This window comes from Pelobates fuscus, chromosome 9, assembly GCF_036172605.1.
Source record: "Pelobates fuscus isolate aPelFus1 chromosome 9, aPelFus1.pri, whole genome shotgun sequence".
In the NCBI taxonomy this organism is placed as follows: domain Eukaryota; kingdom Metazoa; phylum Chordata; class Amphibia; order Anura; family Pelobatidae; genus Pelobates; species Pelobates fuscus.
This window is the reverse complement of record NC_086325.1, coordinates 68,468,314-68,490,578: the sequence shown is the minus strand read 5'-3', so window position 1 is coordinate 68,490,578 and position 22,265 is coordinate 68,468,314. Positions and strand designations below refer to the sequence as shown.

The 22,265-nt window shown below is 48.6% G+C and overlaps 1 protein-coding gene across 1 annotated transcript in view; it reads left to right on the top strand.

Annotated features, from left to right (window-relative positions):
* DOCK11 (dedicator of cytokinesis 11) overlaps nucleotides 1-22,265 on the top strand; it is a 293,614-nt gene that overhangs the window by 104,838 nt on the left and 166,511 nt on the right. Inside the window, exons 23-25 of the mRNA XM_063432045.1 lie at nucleotides 3,418-3,507; nucleotides 15,366-15,490; nucleotides 19,103-19,172. Coding sequence (XP_063288115.1) covers nucleotides 3,418-3,507; nucleotides 15,366-15,490; nucleotides 19,103-19,172 — 285 coding nt within the window. The remainder of the gene's footprint in view (nucleotides 1-3,417; nucleotides 3,508-15,365; nucleotides 15,491-19,102; nucleotides 19,173-22,265) is intronic.

Sequence of the window (22,265 nt, the reverse complement as noted above, 5' to 3'; positions counted from 1 at the left end):
GTTTATTTTGCACAGTTTGGCCATGCTACGCAGTACAAGAGATTGGGCATAAAATGTCATTAATAATTTAATAATTGGGGGTGGGGCCTGACCGCTGAGCTGTGTGGGAGCAGACTTGAGATGCTCCTGCACCACAGGGAACATTACCTATCTTACCAACCTTCCACTACCTCCAAGCGACTCAAAAAGGCACTTACCCAAGAGATGACAGCGGGGCTACCGGTGGATACCAAAAAATACAATGCACTTCACAGGTACCACCGAAGCAAGGCCCGAGGCCTACCAGCATGGTCAGCACGGGGGAGACGGTCGCTCCCCTACCACCTACAATGAATACAAGCTACATCCCTCTGACAGGGCAAGAAGCAAACAGTCTCACTCAGGCGCACCAGCACGGCACCAGCGCCTTGAAGGGCATGCAATCAGAGCCCCGCTGGACCCAGTCAACAACAGCGACAATCCCTGCTAACCTCACAACACACCCCCACTGCAAAGAGCAGGAGACCCTGTCTTTGGGACACCCATGGCAGGGAGCTAGGACGGGTGAGTCCCTATGTGGGCCGCAGAACGGGAGAGAGATCCGAGATGGCATAGGCTGAAGGGGACTCTCAGAGACACCTTGCAGCCTCTTGAATAGCCCCATCCACAGAAAGCACCAAGGCCGATCCGCTCTTACGAGACTCGCACTACCCTAAATTAGTTTGTATTGGGGCTCTGGTTACAATTTTCACTCCCTGCTTTTCCCAAAGCATGAAACCCAGTTGATATGTATGCCCAATCATCTCCCAGCCCTCAGAGAGCCCGAGGCCACAGCGGGGTTACGACTACTGCCTAATGATAAGGCTGGCTAGGCTAGTGAAGTTAACTTTTGCTCTTGAATGGTATATACACAGCCTTGCATTATCTTAGTTACGCTTGCTTGATATACTCTCATGTCACTATCTTCTTATGCACGTTAGAATCTCTTATCATGACCACTCATACGGTCAGTTAGTGTACTCTGTTTTGACACCACTTTCTGAAAACTCACCACTGACATACATATTCAGCTTGTCATTTACTGGTGAAAAAGCCAGTTCCTTTTATATTTTTACCTAGTGTAGCATGTTTAAAACTAATAGCTTGGATCAGATCTACTGTACTAACCGCATAAGCATGTGCAGACAGGCACTAAGACAGGGGTGCTCAGTTCAGTATCATAATGCAATGTCCTAGCCTGCCCTTTATTCCTACTTTACCTGGAAATGTAATACCAATCGGTGAGCCAAGTTAAAATTTCCCTTTGTGCTTTTTTTTCTTTTATTCTGATGCTTAAGATATAATATTGTTTACCTATCTACAAAAACAAAAAAAAGCTCAATGTTTTAAACGCCATGTGATTATATGTGAATACAAACCTGGTTGCACCAGCTGTCATGGCAATGCAAAACCACATGTTCAATAACTGCACAAACAAAATAAAGAATAAAACAAATAAATGTATTAATAATTATAGGTGGGTGTTAGCTGCTTGATTGGCAAAGTACAGAGAGAAACATAGCAGAGAGGCACTAAAAGGGAAGATGGAGAGAGAAACAAAAAGAAGGGGCATGCAGAGAAAAGGGAAATGGGAAAATGTGCATGCACACAAACACAGATACCATGCAAATACCACATTGTCTATAAAATCAAACTGAATGCCCACACTGATACTGCCTATAAATACACACCCACATTTACTTACTGACACGTCAAAGAAATACACCACCATATTCACACACTTAAAAACCACAGACATAACCCCCAACTTTCACACAATGACATTCCATAGAAATACACCTTCACATTCACACACTGACATACTATAGAAATACACCTTCACATTCACACACTGGCATTCCATAGAAATACATCTTCACATTCACACACTAACATTCCATAGAAATGCACCTTCACATTCACACACTGACATACTATAGAAATACATCTTCACATTCACACACTGACATTCCATAGAAATGCACCTTCACATTCACACACTGACATTCCATAGAAATACACCTTCACATTCACACACTGACATACTATAGAAATACACCTTCACATTCACAAACTGACATACTATAGAAATACACCTTCACATTAACACACTGGCATTCCATAGAAATACACCTTCACATTCACACACTGACATTCCATAGAAATACACCTTCACATTCACACACTGACATACTATAGAAATACACATTCACATTCACACACTGCCATGCTATAGAAATGCACCTTCACATTCACACACTGACATGCTATAGAAATACACCTTCACATTCACACACTGGCATTCCATAGAAATACACCTTCACATCACACACTGACATTCCATAGAAATACACCTTTACATTCACACACTGACATACTATACAAATACACTTTCACATTCACACACTGACATGCTATAGAAATACACCTTCACATTCACACACTGACATGCTATAGAAATACACCTTCACATTCACACACTGGCATTCCATAGAAATACACCTTCACATTCACACACTGGCATTCCATAGAAATACACCTTCACATTCACACACTGACATTCCATAGAAATACACCTTCACATTCACACACTGACAGTCTACAGATATACACCCCAATATTCACTCTCTCTGGAGAAATACACCTTCTGTTTACACATTGATTCTCTTCAGAAATACACCTTCTTGTTTACACATTGAGAATTAATAGAATGATGAAGTTTATGGGGCTAGAGGTCCTAACAGATGTGGGAAAGGCTGAACTTAAACAATGCATGTCTCTTTTCAGCCTATGTAACTATGTAACTATGTGGGAGAGTATGGGGATGGAAGTCAGGTTGGCTATGGGGCCGATTTTGGAGATCAGGGAGAGATGAAAGGGTTATGCAATTGGAGATTGGATTATTGTAACCAGACCAGGAGTAGACAACCTTGATATTGTTGATAATATCTCCCATAATGCTAGCAAGCTGGCGTCAGGGGAAATATAGCCCACAGCAGCAATAGTGTCAAAAGATTTGCCTTACCTGAACTAGACTATGGTGCAGACGTTTATAGGTTTGGGAGAATGTGATTGACTGGGTCTATGGAGAAGGGTCTAATGAAGGAATTATAGAGCCGAATATTTAAATTTCGACTAAGACCCCACAAAGCAAATAATGTGCACAATATCTGAAATGTTCTTTTATTATCAACTGGGTACTGATGCTGGATTGTAATCCCTTCAGTGGATAAATCTAGGGATTTAGCAAGTTACCCCCATGGAGGTCAGCACCAAAATACACTAAGCAGGAACATTTTATACCTTACTTTTCAATAATGTTATTGTTGTTAAATTTATAGATTTCCCCTGCTTATCCACTTTCTCACACTAATATCTTGTTTATCTAATTCATTTCAGGATATGCATCTCTATAATTTTTTTGAATGCTGCGAAAAGATTCAGTCTGGATCGAAGGATGTCCCCGGGGACCTTGTCAAATATTTAAAGGTTTGTTAGATCTTTGTACACAAATAGTTCTTCTGATGTATATATGTGCAGTCATGGCCAGACGAGGTCTGTAGTCAATGCTGGGAGCTATTTATAACAGAGTGATGTAATGTGTTGGGCTTAAGAGCAGTATGTTTTTTTAGTAAGACAAATGTATCAATGCTATAAGTAAATATCCACTTAAGGAACCACATTGAGCTCATCTCATTTAAAATGCATGGCAACAGAATGGGGTGTTTGATTGGTTGGGTACACAGTATCAATCTTTAACACTTTAGTTACAACAAGAGATTTCTGCATTGAGGATATTATAAGCAAACTATGTAAACACACCATCTGTTTGTATATTCCAATCATTCCTTTATTATGCCATCACGCAAGAAACGTTACGCCCCAGGGTCTTTTACAAATATCCTGATGAAGGGGTCAAAAATGTGTTTGGTGTGATGACACAATAAAAGGATGAACCAAACCTACACATGGAAGATTTGTTGGACCATTCATTGTTGGGTATCGCTGCACATGTAACCAGTTGTGGATGGGAATAGATAAAAAATAAATAAATCTAAAATTGGGGTGATGGCTGCTGGATTATAGTATACTATTTTAAAGGTCAAGAACAGACTGTAATGTCATTGCATTTTTTTCCTTTCTGTTTGTAGTAAACTCTGACGTTGGTCATCAAGGTAGTAGTGGAATGTCTGGGCCAGATGACCAAACAGTCATGTCCTGTGGTTTATATACAACAGACCACCAAGGGTCCATGATAAAATGACATGTATAAATCTTCACTTTCACTTTTTCACTCTCATTGCCAAATCCCTCTCTAAGTTTTCTAGTGCCTATCATGTGATATTTGTAAGGAAACCAAGTTTAACCAAACCGAGTTCGGTAGTTTCCTCCCGGACGGTCAGAGCCTAAGGTAGCGAGAGTCCGGTTCGGTAGTCCCAGGAACGAAATCCCTACGGAATATAACAGCTGCATAAGATAATTCCCTTGTTACAGCATACGAATTCCAAAATAACAGTCAGAGTCCAGATTCAGGATACAAGCAGAACTAACGTTTATTCACACACATGGCTTTTTATGCAGGTCCCCATGCAAGGGGACATCCCACAGGGAGGAGTAATATTTATCCAATCCTGGACAGTAAAAATATAAAACACACCTAATACAAACAGGCAGTTCCCTCCCCTAGTCCTGGAGATAATCAGGTCTGATATAGTGCCAACCTAATTATCTCCAGGCTGAAAATTCACCATTTTCCCCAACTTCTGGAACACCCCTTTATACCTGGGGTATCCCCACAAATACTATATCCCCTGATAGCCCCGATCCGGGTGACCAACATATCCAAATTTCACCCGGATCGGTTCAGGGGTTCGCAAAAAGTATGGAAGTCCTTTGTGACCGGTCCACTGGGGGCGGACTGCCCAAAATAGTTCCAGAGGTTCGTGTGGTTTTGCCGGTCACTTCAGAAAAAGGGAAGAAATGCATAAAAGTACCGAATGAATTCCCCTGGCTCCTAGCAGCGATTGTTCCCCTCATTCGTGTGCATATTTGTACCGAATAGCGCTCTCCTAGCTAATCGGTATCACTAGTTCCAGCGTTCGCATGATGGAGACCGGTGTTTGGGAAGTCGAGTGTCCGATTTTAGTTCCAGACACTCGACGACCAAGTCCCGCTGCCTTTGTTTGGCGAAAACAAGATGGCCGCGGTTTTCTCTGCCACGTGGCGTTCGACAGTACGAACGCTGACCGCACACATAGAGGGTGAAAGTGATGCCGGCTTTGAAGTTAAGTGAGCCAGGGGTGGTCTCGGTTCGGCAGTCCCATCTGCCGAATGAAAAGTACACAAAAAAAACAAGAACTATGCAACAAAATATCGAATAATATAGTCATTTCTTCACACTGCTCCCCTATAAGTCCATAGGTCGGCATACCCGCCTAGACCCTGTCGGGTTGGCTTGGGGATGTCCGAGAAAAGTAGCGGTTTAGGAGTCCAGTTCGGTCTGGCGTGACAGGCCATCCGCATTACCATTTTGTTTTCCAGGCCGGTACTGCATAGTAAAATTATAAGGTTGAAGGGCTAGGCTCCACCGTAATAGCCTGGGATTGTCTCCAGCTACCCGGTTAAGCCATACCAGGGGGTTGTGGTCAATCATAAGGGTAAATGCCCGCCCATACAAATAGGGCTGGAGCTTCTTGAGTGCCCACACGAGGGCCAAGCATTCTTTTTCTACGGTGGCATAGCTGACCTCTCGGGGTAACAGTTTACGGCTGAGGTATGCCACCGGGTGGTCCATGCCGTCTGTGCCCACTTGGCTTAGCACGGCTCCCAGTCCGAACATGGAGGCATCTGTGTGTACAAGAAATTGTTTAGTGTAGTCAGGTGCTGCCAACACAGGAGCCTCACTCAATGCCGCTTTAAGCTTCTGGAAAGCGCCCGTGCACTCTGGGGTCCAGGAAACCTGTTTGGGGAGGGCCTTTTTGGTAAGGTCGGTGAGGGGTTTGGCCAGGGCGCTGTACTCTGGGACAAACTTTCTATAATAACCGGCCGTCCCTAAGAAAGCTAGTACCTGGGTTTTGGTCCTAGGTTGGGGCCAGTTCGCTATGGCCTCTACCTTCGCTGGCTCTGGACGCTGTCTACCGGAGCCCACCCTGTGGCCGAGATACTGTACCTCGGCCAGACCTACGTGACATTTGTCGGGTTTTAACGTGAGCCCGGCGAGGTGGATTCGTTGGAGTACCCTGGACACATGGCCCAGATGGTCTCCCCATGTGCGGCTGTAGACGGCAATATCGTCTAGATACGCGCATGCGAAGTCCTGAAATCCCTCCAGGAGCCTATCGGCCATCCTCTGAAAGGTAGCCGGGGCATTCTTCATCCCAAAGGGCATAACCTTGAATTGGTATAGCCCGAAAGGGGTGACGAATGCCGACTTGGGGATGGCCGCAGGCTCCAAGGGGATCTGCCAATAACCTTTGCACAGGTCCAGGGTAGTCAAGTAGTTCCCCCCCGCCATACGGTCTAAGAGCTCATCTATTCTGGGCATGGGGTAGGCGTCTGTTATGGTACGATCGTTAAGCCTCCGATAGTCTACACAGAAGCGCGTGGTACCGTCGCGCTTCGGTACTAGGACTACCGGGGAGGCCCAAGGACTTTGCGAGGGTTCTATTACCCCTAACTGTAACATATCCCTTAACTCGGTGAGCATACTCTCACGCACTGCTTCCGGGATCCGATAGGGTTGTTGCCGCAGTGGCGTCTCTCCCTGGGTTTCCACGCGGTGTACCGCAGCGGAGGTATAGCCTGGGGTGGCTGAAAACATCTCTTGATATCTTTGCAGCAGTTGCGTGGCCTCACCTTTCTCCAGGGGGTTTAAATTTTGACCCAAGCTTACTTGGTCAATGGTACAGGGAGCGGTGTCTAGTAAATCGGGAAGGGGTAGTCCCTCACTATCTTCTGTGGCGGGCGCACACACGGCGCCCACATCCTCTGTTCTCTCAAAGTATGGTTTGAGCATATTCACATGGAAGGCTTTGGTCAGCCTTTCATCTGAGCATTTGCTCACGATGTAGGTGGTCTCGCTAACCCGTTCTACTACCTTAAATGGTCCCTGCCATGCGGCTTGTAGCTTATCCTTTTTAACTGGCCTCAAAGCTAACACCTTCTGCCCCAATTCTAGTACTCTATCTTGGGCTCCCCTATCGTACCATTTCCTCTGGTCCTCCTGGGCCGTCTGCAGGTTCTCCCGAACCGATGCGGTGAGCGCCCGCAGACGGTCCCGGAACTCCAGAACATACTGGACGATAGGGACTCCCCCCTCGTCTGTATTGCCCTCCCAGTGCTCCCGTACGAGCTCCAGTGGGCCCCGAACTTTTCTCCCATACAGGAGTTCGAAGGGGGAAAACCCAGTGGAGGCCTGGGGCACCTCACGGTAGGCAAACAGAAGGTGGGGGAGGAATTTTTCCCAGTTCTTGTGGGACTCCGTAAAGGTTTTTAGCATCTGTTTTAGAGTGCCATTGAAACGTTCACAGAGCCCGTTAGTCTGGGGATGGTACGGGGCGCTGAACAGGGGTTTCACTCCACAGCTCTGCCACAATTGTTGTGTCAGGGTAGCCGTGAACTGAGTTCCCCGATCGGATAGGATCTCTTGTGGGAAACCTACTCGGGTGAAAATCTGAATAAGGGCTTCGGCCACGGTCTCGGCCTCTATATTGGTGAGGGCGACTGCCTCCGGGTACCTAGTGGCGTAGTCGACCACGGTTAGTATGAACTTTTTGCCCGACTGGCTGGGTCGGCTGAGGGGTCCTATTAAATCTACCGCTACTCGGTGAAAGGGCTGTTCTATAATGGGCAATGGGTGAAGTTTGGCCTTCCGAAGATCTCCCCTTTTTCCCACCCTTTGGCAGACGTCGCACGTCCTGCAATAATACTTGAGGTCCTGGGTGACCCTGGGCCAGAAGAAGGTTTGGGTTAACCTGTCTCTTGTCTTTTTAACCCCTAAATGTCCTGCTAGGGGAATGTCATGACTGAGTTTTAACAACTCAGCCCGGAATTTACGGGGTACAATTAATTGTCTTTTGATGACCTGGGTGGCCCCCTGTCCCACCCCCTCGGTCACTCTATATAGTAACCCCTTATACCACTCAAACTTTTCGTGCGGGTTGTTCCCTGGGGTAACGGCCGCTGCCTTCCTATAACCCTCTAATGTGGGGTCGGTACGCTGCTCTTGTTCAAACCCCTGGGGGGTATCCCAGAAAGGGAAGGTAGGATCGGGTAAGGGGGGTATTTCGACTCTTACCTGGTTTTCCTCAGAGTGCAGCGGAGCTTCCAGTCTGGCTTGAGCTCGGGTGGTCACTGGGTATGCCTCAGCAGGGGGGTCTCGGGCCAGTTGGGAGGTCAAGCATCCTACATCATTCCCCAACAAAACCTCGGCGGGTAGTTCTTGCATAATCCCCACCTCTAGCTGTTTCGACCCGGAACCCCAATCAACAAGGATATTAGCGGTGGGCAGTTTGTGAATAGCGCCCCCAGCCACCCTCACAGCGACTGTGCGTCCGGTGCGAGCTTGCGCTCTGATCGTGTGAGGTTGCACCACAGTCAAAGTAGCCCCAGAGTCTCTCAGAGCCCGGGCCCCCACGCCATCTACGGTAATCCATTGGCGGTGGTGGTCCCGGTTGTCACCCCCAGCTTGAACTGGGTTGACCTCGTGCAATACACTCCACTGTTCTTCTTGGTTAGGAACACCGGTTGTGCCTTCCTGTTGCACACAATGAGCAGCTGCCCTGGGTTGTTGTGGGGGTTGCCTTTCCCAGCTTCCCCGGTTTAAGCGAGGGCACTGATTCTTGTAATGCCCTGGTTGTTTGCAATAATGACACACTGCAGGGGGACGTGGTGTGTTTGCTGGGTTCGGTGAAGGGTTACTCATGGCGGGTCTAGGAGGGGTAGGGGTTGTTGGAGCCTGGTAGTTAGGCTTAAAAGGTGGTCTGCTCACCCCTTGCTCCTTCCTCCTATTATCCTGATACTCATCCGCTAACCTGGCGGCTTCCTCCACAGTTTTTGGTTTTCTATCTTTAACCCAGTCTTTTATGTCCTCTGCAGCGTGATTAAAAAATTGCTCCAGTAACATAAGTTGCAAAGCATCCTCCAGGGTGGTTGCTTGGCAGCCCTTCATCCAATTGCGGGCCGCCCGTTGTAGCCGAAACGCCCATTCCGTATGGGAATCTCTCCCAGTCTTTCTCAGATCTCTAAACTTTTTCCGGTATGCCTCCGGAGTTACAGCATATCTGGCCAACAAAATGTCTTTTATTTTTTCATAATTATGTATGTCCCCCTCAGGTACTGCTCGCAGCGCCTCGGCTGCTCTACCTGACAATTTACAGCTAATGACTGCAGCCCATTTCGTGGAGTCTAATCCCTCCAGTGCACATTGGCGTTCAAAGTCTTGCAAGTAACTGTCAATTTCCATCTCATTGTCATTGAAAGATTTAAAGGCTGCATAGTTTACCTTCTTTGGGATTTCCCCAGTACTTCCCGGGGAGTGTAGTAAATCCCCCTGTGACGGTCTGTCCCGGTCCTCTCGCTCTTTTTGCGATTGTCTGGCTTGTGCCATGACCTGCAGAACCGCCTCTGTAGCTGGGTTGGGTCCCAACAGACTGAGCATCCATCGGATGTCCTTTTGCATCGCATTTTCTTCCTCTTGATCCATTTCTGTGTTGCTGGTATTATCGCTCTGCATTAATTCTGCAATTAACGTGGCTTTTGTCTTGTTACTTGCCACTCTGCCTCGAGCTTCCAGTAAATCCTTTAGTGTGGTTCTTTTAAGTAGCTGGTACTGCTGAGCCATTCATTACCTTGCTTGGTTTGCAATGTCCATTCGGGATTCGAATCCCTCCGCTTGCCACCAGTTGTAAGGAAACCAAGTTTAACCAAACCGAGTTCGGTAGTTTCCTCCCGGACGGTCAGAGCCTAAGGTAGCGAGAGTCCGGTTCGGTAGTCCCAGGAACGAAATCCCTACGGAATATAACAGCTGCATAAGATAATTCCCTTGTTACAGCATACGAATTCCAAAATAACAGTCAGAGTCCAGATTCAGGATACAAGCAGAACTAACGTTTATTCACACACATGGCTTTTTATGCAGGTCCCCATGCAAGGGGACATCCCACAGGGAGGAGTAATATTTATCCAATCCTGGACAGTAAAAATATAAAACACACCTAATACAAACAGGCAGTTCCCTCCCCTAGTCCTGGAGATAATCAGGTCTGATATAGTGCCAACCTAATTATCTCCAGGCTGAAAATTCACCATTTTCCCCAACTTCTGGAACACCCCTTTATACCTGGGGTATCCCCACAAATACTATATCCCCTGATAGCCCCGATCCGGGTGACCAACATATCCAAATTTCACCCGGATCGGTTCAGGGGTTCGCAAAAAGTATGGAAGTCCTTTGTGACCGGTCCACTGGGGGCGGACTGCCCAAAATAGTTCCAGAGGTTCGTGTGGTTTTGCCGGTCACTTCAGAAAAAGGGAAGAAATGCATAAAAGTACCGAATGAATTCCCCTGGCTCCTAGCAGCGATTGTTCCCCTCATTCGTGTGCATATTTGTACCGAATAGCGCTCTCCTAGCTAATCGGTATCACTAGTTCCAGCGTTCGCATGATGGAGACCGGTGTTTGGGAAGTCGAGTGTCCGATTTTAGTTCCAGACACTCGACGACCAAGTCCCGCTGCCTTTGTTTGGCGAAAACAAGATGGCCGCGGTTTTCTCTGCCACGTGGCGTTCGACAGTACGAACGCTGACCGCACACATAGAGGGTGAAAGTGATGCCGCTTTGAAGTTAAGTGAGCCAGGGGTGGTCTCGGTTCGGCAGTCCCATCTGCCGAATGAAAAGTACACAAAAAAAACAAGAACTATGCAACAAAATATCGAATAATATAGTCATTTCTTCACAATATTAGTTCCTGGTGTCACTATGTACTCAATATAGAGGGAGTTTCTTCTGTGGGTGCTAAAGTTGTAGATGAAATGTGCTTGAACACCATTATTAAAATGCACCAAGGGAACTAAATAGGTGACTCCATAGTATGTAAAACTAACTAGCTTAGTCTGTCAATGTAACGGAATATGTATCTAAAGTGTCAATAGCTTAGAAAGACTGAAACAGTTAAATACAATGTCTATATCACTAGAAGTAGCTGGTAAAATGTGACTCCATGCCTTCGAGGCTAAATAGATTAAATGTTTGAGAGGCTCTAAGTTTTCGTGGCATGTGCCATTGGTTCCTAGGAACACTATGTACACAATATAGAGAGAGTTACACCTACGGGTACAAAAGTTACAGATAAAAGATGCTTGGACACCATTTCTAAAACGCACCAAAAGAGCTAAACAGATAACTCTATAGTATGTAAAACTAACTACCATGTTTCCCTGAAAATAAGACATCCCCCAAAAATAAGCCCTACCCTGAAAATAAGACCTTGTCATTCGCTAATCTATGTTCGGGGAATTTTACCCGAACATAGATTCACAAGATTACATTCGCGAGTAAGCTTATCTATGTTGCGGGAAGTTTCCTCAAACATAGATATGAAAGATTCCATTCACGAGTAAGCTAACCTATATTCGGGGAAGTTTTCCCGAACATAGATTTGCGGTATTCTATTAGCGAGTAAGCTAATCTATGTTTGGTAAAGTTTCCCCAAACACAGATTTGAAGGATTCCATGCCCTAGTGAATTGGTCTATGTTCGCGGGAATACCCTCGAACATAGACCTGCTTTCTAGTACACGTTTTTCCCCGTAATAATACATCCCCCAGAAATAAGCCCTAGTGCATTTTTCGGGGAAACATTTATATTTTAAGACTCGGTCTTAATTTTGGGGAAAGATGGTAGTTTAGTCTGTCTCCAATAAGCCCTAGCTTATTTTTAGGGATGCTCCTAATATAAGCCCTACCCTGAAAATAAGACCTTGTCATTCGCTAATCTATGTTCGGGGAATTTTACCCGAACATAGATTCACAAGATTACATTCGCGAGTAAGCTTATCTATGTTGCGGGAAGTTTCCTCAAACATAGATATGAAAGATTCCATTCACAAGTAAGCTAACCTATATACGGGGAAGTTTTCCCGAACATAGATTTGCGGTATTCTATTAGCGAGTAAGCTAATCTATGTTTGGTAAAGTTTCCCCAAACACAGATTTGAAGGATTCCATGCCCTAGTGAATTGGTCTATGTTCGCGGGAATACCCTCAAACATAGACCTGCTTTCTAGTACACGTTTTTCCCCGTAATAATACATCCCCCAGAAATAAGCCCTAGTGCATTTTTCGGGGAAACATTTATATTTTAAGACTCGGTCTTATTTTTGGGGAAAGATGGTAGTTTAGTCTGTCTCCAATTTCATCATTACACCAATGCATAGACACAACCATAGGCGTGCGCACGGGGTGTGCCGGCTGTGCCTGGGCACACCCTAATCCCCGCGGCACGCCTATGTATTTAGACCGGCAGGGGAGATCTCAGGATCCCCCCTGTCGTCTCATGCAGAGCCGGCGCTATCCAAACGCCGGCTCTGCTCTCAGCCCCCCTCCCCACCGACCCACAGGCAGGGAGGGAGGCAGGAGAGGACCGGCGGAGCTCTTGCCAGCAGCTCCGCCGGGTTCCTCTCGCGAGATCTGAGCGTTGCCGCGGCAACGCTCAGATCTCGCGAGAGTGAACTCTAGCCCTGCAGGCTAGAGTTCACTCACCACTGGACCACCAGGGAAGGATGGCAGAACAAGGATCCCCCCTCCCAGGCATAAGGTAACAAGGGAGGGGGGATATTAACTGATCTGCTTCCACCTCCACTGGACCACCAGGGACAAGGAACAAAAATCCCCCCTCCCCACATAAAGTAAGAAGGGAGGGGGGATATTGAGTAATGTACCCCCACCTCCACCCCCCCACAATCACCCACACACATACAGCACCTACAAACATACAGAGCACCCACACACACACACAGCACCCACACACACACAGCACCCACACACACACACCACCCACAGACATACACAGCACCCACAGACATACACAGCACCCACAGACATACACAGCACCCACAGACCTACACAGCACCCACACACATACGCAGCACCCACACACATGCAGCACCCACACACATGCAGCACCCACACACATGCAGCACCCACACACATACAGCACCCACAGACATACACAGCACCCACAGACATACACAGCACCCACACACATACAGCACCCACAGACATACACAGCACCCACAAACATACAGCACCCACAGACATACAGCACATACACACATACAGCACCCACACACATACAGCACCCACACACATACAGCGCACCTACACACATACAGCACCCACAGACATACACAGCACCCACATACATACAGCACCCACAGACATACACAGCACCCAGAGACATACACAGCACCCACAGACATACACAGCACCCACAGACCTACACAGCACCCACAGACCTACACAGCACCCACACACATACACAGCACCCACACACATGCAGCACCCACACACATGCAGCACCCACACACATACAGCACCCACAGACATACACAGCACCCACACACATACAGCACCCACATACATACACAGCACCCACAGACATACACAGCACCCACAAACATACAGCACCCACAGACATACAGCACCCACAGACATACACAGCACCCACACACAGCACCCACACACATACAGCGCACCTACACACATACAGCACCCACAGACATACACAGCACCCACATACATACAGCACCTACAGACATACACAGCACCCACATACATACAGCACCCACAGACATACACAGCACATACACACATACACAGCACCTACACACATACAGCACCCACAGACATACACAGCACCTACACACATACAGCACCCACACATACACAGCACCCACAGACATACACAGCACCCACAGACATACACAGCACCTACGCACATGCAGCACCCACAGACATACACAGAACCCACACACATACAGCACCTACACACATACAGCACCTACACACATACAGCACCTACAGACATACACAGCACCCACACACATACAGCACCCACAGACATACAGCACCCACACACATACAGCACCCACACATACACAGCACCCACACACATACACAGCACCCACACACATACACAGCACCCACACACATACAGCACCCACAGACATACACAGCACATACACACATACAGCACCCACAGACATACACAGCACTTACACACATACAGCACCCACAGACATACACAGCACTTACACACATACAGCAACTACAGACATACACAGCACCTACATACATACAGCACCCACACATACAGCACCCACACATACAGCACCCACACATACAGCACCCTCAGAAAAATACACAGCACCCTTACACACATTACACAAACAGCACCCTCACAAGTGCACACACACAAACAGCACCCTCACACACAGTACATTAACAGCACCCTCACAAGCGCGCACATACAAACACCCTCACCCACATAGTACACTACCAGCACCCTCACACACACATCACACTAACAGCACACACACACACACACAGCAGTGTATGTGTGTGTGTGTATATATGTGTATATGTACATATACACACACACACACACACATATATATATATATATACGCGGCGTGTGCTTGTGCTTTAGGGTGCACACCCTAATGCAATAGGATGCGCACGCCTATGGACACAACTTTATTTATCTCTATGTTATGGTTCTGTCTCCAAATCACAATGGAGTATTTGTGCCTTAGGGAATGTCAGTAGGCATTTAGCTAGAATGGTATCCAAAGCATTGTACATGCAACATTCCTCTTTGTCACTCAATGGATTAAAAGATATATGGTAAGCACAATAAGGTGCTGACATTGAGTGGAAAACATAATTTGTCAGATATTTTTATTCAAATTGGGAAGTAGAAGCAACATTCAAAATAATCCATTTGACTGCCAACGTGAGTGCTAGTTCTTATTGGAAGGTTGCTTCCATCTAGTGGTAAAATAGTGAATTACAAATGTATTTATTTTTTTCCAGGAAAATTGTATTTAATTTGTTTCTGGTTAGTTTTGTTTATTATTTTTATTATTATTATTATTATTATTATTATTATTACTATTATTAGTACATAGTTTGATATATTTACAGTAGAGACTATAATTATGTTTGATATGTCTGTAACTATACTTTAATTATACTGTCATATTAACAGACTGTTGTGAATTTTGATATTTTTATTTTAAAATATGGACCATCATTACATTTCTGAATGTGTCTGCCCCCTCTTTTGCAGTGGTTACATGCCATGGAGGTCCAGGTGATGATTCAGTTTCTGCCTATAATTCTCAATCAGCTTTTTCATGTTTTGATACATTTTTCTCAGAATCAGGAAGACGAGGTGGCTTTAAATTGTACTTTGTAAGTATCAATATAAACATTTCTAAAATGTCTTGTGTTTAGTTGGGAATCGAGCAGCAAACCACAATTTAGCATGGTCTTGCCATTAAACTACACCCAGCTAAGATCAATTCTTCTGGAGGCCGAATCACAAATGTTTTTACCCACTGGGGAATTCTGATTTTGTGCTGCCCTAGGCAAGACCAAACTTGGGCACCACCTCCCCCTTTCTAAATTTCTCCTCCTGCTTAAAACCACCATGCTCTTTGCCTGACAAACACACACCCTCATTTATGCATTCACAGACATACACTCACTGACAGCTACACAGTCATTGACTGTTTAGCCAACACACACTTTCACTGAAACATACACATTCAGAGACATTATTATTATTATTATTATTATTATTGCCATTTATAAAGCGCCAACAGATTCAGTAGCACATTACATTATTATAAGAGGGTGGATTTAGCTATGAATAGGACAATTACAAGAAAACTTACAGGAACAATAGGTTGAAGAGGAACCTGCTCAAACAAGCTTACAGTCTATAGGAGGTGGGGTGTAAAACACAATAGGACAGGAAATAGCAATCAAAATAGGTTGAAGTGAAGCAGAGCCGGAGGAGAGAGTAGAGTGCTGTCCTTTAGGAGAGAGCAAGAGACAAGTTTGTGAGGTAGAGGTTACTCTGGTAGGCCATACGTTTTTCTAAGGAGATGGGTTTAAAGGCACTTGGTAAATGATTGAAGACTAGGGAAGAGTCTGATGGCAGTAGGTAGGCTATTCCATAGGAAAGGAGCCACCCGCGAGAAGTCCTGCAAGCGTGAGTTGGTCGTACAGGTGTGAGCAGCGGACAGGAGAAGGTCACAGGCAGAGAGGAGAATGGGCATACCTATGGATCTGTGAAGAGATATAAGAGGGGCTAGAATTGGACAATGCTTTATAGGTATAGGTTAGCACTTTGAATTGACTCCTATAGGATACAGGAAGTCAATGTAAGGACTGACAGAGGGGTGAGGTGTGAGAGGACCGACTCGAGAGGAAAATCAGTCTGGCGGCAGCATTCATTACTGTCATGGCTCCCGGCTCTTCTGCTGGTGTGGCTGCACATAAACTAGGCAGCCACGCCGACAGAGATGTATCAGACTTACTTGGTCGCGGCGGGCAGCTGCCCGGTCTCCCTCCGTTCCGGTCCCATGGGCTGTGACATTCTTAGGAATGCTGGCCGCTGCAGTTCAGGTTTTCATAATAAACGTACCTTCGCCCACATAAAAGATGGTACCAACATGCGTGCAACGTAACGTCATAGACGCACACACACGTTTTGGGGTCAGAGACAGCTAATTACAGACTAAAGAGGGTTATTTAAACCCATCTTACCTTTTTGTCAGTGCCCTGTCGTGGTTTCCACTAACTGGTTATCCGAGAGTGTTTTTTCTGGTATTTGACTTTGGCTTTGTTTCAACTTCCCTGATTTCTGGTATCCTTGACTTCTTGCTTTCCTCATCATTGTGTCTCATTCTGTGTGCCTGACCTCAGCGAGCATTTTGACTATTCTCTGGTACATTAAGCCCGGCCATTCTAAGGTCTGGTTAGAGGTTATCATTAGTCCTAGGTGTGATACTATTCTGCGTGCTGGATCAACAATAATCCTGACAAGTACAGACTGTAGCAGAGCAATACAGTTTTTGGGAAGACCAATTAGGAGAGGGTTACAATAATCCATGCGGGAAATTACTAGAGCATGGACAAGCTGTTTAGTAGCATCTTGCGTAAGAAAGGGGCGAATGCTGGCTATGTTTTTAAGATGGAATCTACAGGATTTGGTAACATGCTGGATATGAGGCTCAAAGGTGAGGCCAGAGTCATATATGACACCAAGACAACGCCTGCAAGGATGGACTGATGTGTATACTACTGACTTCAAGGGAGAGCAAAAGAGGAGGATTAGTATTAGGAGGAGGAGGAAAGACAAGGACAAGTTCAGTTTTAGAGATATTTAGTTTTAGAAAGCGGGAGGACATCCAGTCAGAGATGGAAGAAAGGCAAGCAGGGACACTTTGCAGGACGGCAGGGGAGAGGTCCGGGGAGGAGAGATATAACTGGGTGTCATCAGCATTCAGGTGGTAGTGGAATCCAAATGAGGCAATACGTTTGCCAGGAGAGGCAGTATAAAGAGAAAATAGAAGGGCACTCCAACTGGGACAGGACGAAGGGATGAGGTATCATTAGAAAAGGAGACACTGAATGAGCATTGGGAGAGATAAGAGGAAAACCACGAGAGGACAAAGTCACAGAGACTAAGTGATTAAAGAGTTTGAAGAAGGAGAGCATGATCAATTGTGTCATAGGCATAAGAGAGGTAAAAAAGAATTAGTATATAGTAGTGGCCTTTGGATTTAGCTGTGATTAGGTCATTAGTAACTTTAGTAAGAGCAGTCTCAGTAGAGTGGAGGGAAGCCAGATTGAAGAGGGTCAAGGAGAGAGTTGAAATTCAGGAAGTGAGACATACGGGTAAAGACAAGTCTTTCCAGAAGCTTTGAGGAAAAAGGCAGCAGGGATATGGGACAATAGTTAGAGGGGGTGGACAGGTCGAGGGATGTTTTTTTTCAGGATATGTATTACAGTAGCATGTTTAAGGTCAGCAGGGATAATGCCAGAAGAGAGAGAGGAGTGGAAGATGTGTGTTAAGAAAGGTACAAGACAAGGGGAGAGAAATCTGATAAGGTGAGACGGGACAGAATCAAGCGGGCAAGTAGTGGGGCGAGAGGAAAGGAGAAGAGCAGCCACCTCTTGTTCAGTAGCAGGGGAGTAAGTCTGAAGGGTGGGAAAGGCATGATCTATGTGTGGTTGAGAAAGAGAAAGGCAGGGTGGGGAGAATTCTTTCCTTAGCTTTTCAATCTTGTCGGTAAAGTAGCATGCAAAGCTGACAGACACACATACTGACAGACATACATTCTCAGTGACAGACACGCATACACACACTGACACACATATACACTCTCACTGACAGACACAAAAACACTCTCACTGACAAACACATATACACTCTCACTGACAAACACAAATACACTCTCACTGACAGACACACATGCACACTTACTGACACATACACGCACACACTCATTGACACACATACGCTCTCACTGATAGACACACACTCTCACTAACAGGCACACATATATTCTTACTAACAGACACACACACACACTCTCATTATCAAACACACACACTAACTTTTTTAATTTCAGCCTCAATACATACAATAAAAGCCAAAGAAAAAAAGTTACCTGTGCACTATCCCAAATCCCTATGCTTATTTAAATAAATGGAGGTTATTTAGTAACTCTAATGGCCATTAGATCCAAGCATGGCGTGGCAGGTGGGCTTACATCTAATGGCCATGGATTTACTAGATAACCTCCATGTATTTAAATATGCATTGGGATTTGGGATAGTGCACAGGTAACTCTTTTTTTTCTTTGGTTTTTATCAAATGTATGGGTAACATTGCAAATATTTTCTCAACAGAAGACATACATATGGATATAATTTTAGTAGATTGACAGGATTTATTAAAGTGGTTAAAACTTTATATTGTTTTGTAGCCATTTTTTTTATTTTATACAGAGTTCTCCTTCATGTTGTTTCAAAATGCCACGAGGAAGGACTGGATCATTATCTGAGGTCCTTTATTAAGGTAAAACAAATGAACACTTTAATTTAATCAAGTCATGCATCGCTCAATTTCAGAGTGTTTTTGTGCTCTGCGGAAATGCATAATCATGTTAATAACGTCTTAGAGCAGGCATAGGCAACCTTCGGCACTCCAGATGTTTTGGACTACATCTCCCATGATGCTCTGCCAGCTTTATGGGTATAAGAGCAGGGGCGGACTGAGAACCCTCAGGGCCCCCGGGCAAAATAAATCAAGGGCCCCCTTACAGGCCCCACCCATACTCCGCACCCTTGTCCCGCCTCCATGCACCGCCTCCAGCCACACCCTACACAATCTTTAGACACAAGGAACAAAAGTGCAATAATCCCCTCCAGGCCCCATTTGAGACTACAATGGAGTCTAATAGGCTTGGAAAGGGGTCTTTCTAACAGAGGCCATCTCAGCGTCCATTAGATAGCCTCTGCTGGAAACAGTCGCCTCCAGGCCCCAGTAGAGACTACAATTGAGGGCTAATGGGCCATTCTAGCAGAGGCTATCTCAGTGTCCTTTAGAGAGTGTGTTAGAAAGAATCTCCTCCAGGCCCCATTAGAGACTACAATGGAGTCTAATGGGGGCCTGGAGGGGGGTCTCTCCAACACTCTGGTTCCTATTCACAATATAGCAACACAACATAGCTCGCTGATACCTAGGCCAAGTTGGCTCCTCTTACCTCAATTACGGTTGCTGCTTGGTTGGCAGTCTGTGGGCTTGGTGGCTGCGGCTGGCAGGCTGTGGGCTTGCTGGCAGGCTGTGGGCTTGCTGGCTCCGGCTGGCAAGCTGTGGGCTTGCTGGCTCTGACTGGCAGGCTGTGGGCTTGCTGGCTTTGGCTGGCAGGCTGTGGGCTTGCTGGCTGTAGGCCTGTGGCTTGCTGTAGGCCTGTGGCTGGATGCTGACCTGTGTGGGGCTGTAGCTGGTTGCTGGCCTGTGGGCCAGCTGGCTTGCTGCTGGCCTGTGGCCAGCTGCTGGTCTGTGGGCTGGCTGGCCTATGGCTGACCTGTGGGTGGCTGCTGGCCTGTGGGCCAGCTGGCTGGCCTGTGGTCTGGCTGGCCTGTGGCTGACCTGTGGGTGGCTGCTGGCCTGTGGGCCAGCTGGCTGGCCTGTGGTGGGCGGCTGCTGCTGGCCTGTGGTGGCCGGCTGCTGGCCTGTGGTGGCCGGCTGCTGGCCTGTGGGCTGGCTGGCCTGGGGCCTGTGGGCTGGCTGGCCTGGGGCTGGCTGGCCTGCGGCTGGGGGCCTGGGGCTGGCTGGGGGCCTGTGACTGGGGCTGGGGCCTGTGTCTGGCTGGCCTGTGGCTGGGACCTGTGGCTGGCTGGTTGGCTTGTGGCTGGCTGGCCTGCCTGTGGATGGTGGTCTGTGGCTGGCTGGTGGTCTGTGGCTGGCTGGTGGTCTGTGGCTGGCTGGTGGCCTGTGGCTGGGGGCCTGGGGCTGGCTGGCCTGTGGCTGGGGTCTGTGGCTGGCTGGCCTGTGGCTGGCTGGTTAACTTGTGGCCTGGGGCTGGCTGGCTGGCCTGTGGCTGGCTGGTTGGCTTGTGGCTGGCTGGCCTGTGGCTGGCTGGTTGGCTTGTGGCTGGCTGGCCTGTGGGCTGACAGGCCTGGGGCCTGTGGGCTGACTGGCCTGGGGCCTGTGGGCTGGCTGGCCTGGGGCCTGTGGGCTGGCTGGCATGGGGCCTGTGGCTGGGGGCTGGCTGGCTGGCCTGTGGCTGGAGGCCTGGGGCTGGCTGGCTTGGGGCTGGGGCCTGTGCCTGGCTGGCCTGTGGCTGGGGCCTGTGGCTGGCTGATTGGCTTGTGGCTGGGGGCCTGGGGCTGGCTGGTGGCCTGTGGCTGGGGCCTGTGGCTGGCTGGCCTGTGGCTGGGGCCTGTGGCTGGCTGGTTGGCTTGTGGCTGGCTGGCCTGTGGGCTGACTGGCCTGGGGCCTGTGGGCTGGCCTGGGGCCTGTGGCTGGGGGCTGGCTGGCCTGTGGCTGGAGGCCTGGGGCTGGCTGGCCTGTGGCTGGCTGGTTGGCTTGTGGCTGGCTGGCCTGTGGGCTGACTGGCCTGGGGCCTGTGGCCTGACTGGCCTGGGGCCTGTGGGCTGGCTGGCCTGGGGCCTGTGGGCTGGCTGGCATGGAGCCTGTGGCTGCGGGCTGGCTGGCTGGCCTGTGGGCTGGCTGGGGGCCTGTGGTCTGGCTGGCCTGTGGCTGACCTGTGGGTGGCTGCTGGCCTGTGGGCCGGCTGGCTGGCCTGTGGTGGGCGGCTGCTGGCCTGTGGTGGCCAGCTGCTGGCCTGTGGTGGCCGGCTGCTGGCCTGTGGGCTGGCTGGCCTGGGGCCTGTGGGCTGGCTGGCCTGGGGCTGGCTGGCCTGCGGCTGGGGGCCTGGGGCTGGCTGGGGGCCTGTGGCTGGCTGGCCTGTGGCTGGGGCCTGTGGCTGGCTGGTTGGCTTGTGGCTGGCTGGCCTGCCTGTGGCTGGTGGTCTGTGGCTGGCTTGTGGTCTGTGGCTGGCTGGTGGTCTGTGGCTGGCTGGTGGCCTGTGGCTGGGGGCCTGGCTGGCCTGTGGCTGGGGCCTGTGGCTGGCTGGCCTGTGGCTGGCTGGTTAACTTGTGGCCTGGGGCTGGCTGGCTGGCCTGTGGCTGGGGCCTGTGGCTGGCTGGTTGGCTTGTGGCTGGCTGGCCTGTGGGCTGACAGGCCTGGGGCCTGTGGGCTAACTGGCCTGGGGCCTGTGGGCTGGCTGGCTTGGGGCCTGTGGGCTGGCATGGGGCCTGTGGCTGGGGGCTGGCTGGCTGGCCTGTGGCTGGAGGCCTGGGGCTGGCTGGCCTGTGGCTGGCTGGCTTGGGGTTGGGGCCTGTGGCTGGCTGGTTGGCTTGTGGCTGGCTGGCCTGTGGGCTGACTGGCCTGGGGCCTGTGGGCTGACTGGCCTGGGGCCTGTGAGCTGGCTGGCCTGGGGCCTGTTGGCTGGCTGGCATGGAGCCTGTTGCTGCGGGCTGGCTGGCTGGCCTGTGGCTGGAGGCCTGTGGCTGGCTGGCCTGTGGCTGGCTGGCTGGCTTGGGGCTGGGGCCTGTGGCTGGCTGGCCTGTGGCTGGGGCCTGTGGCTGGCTGATTGGCTTG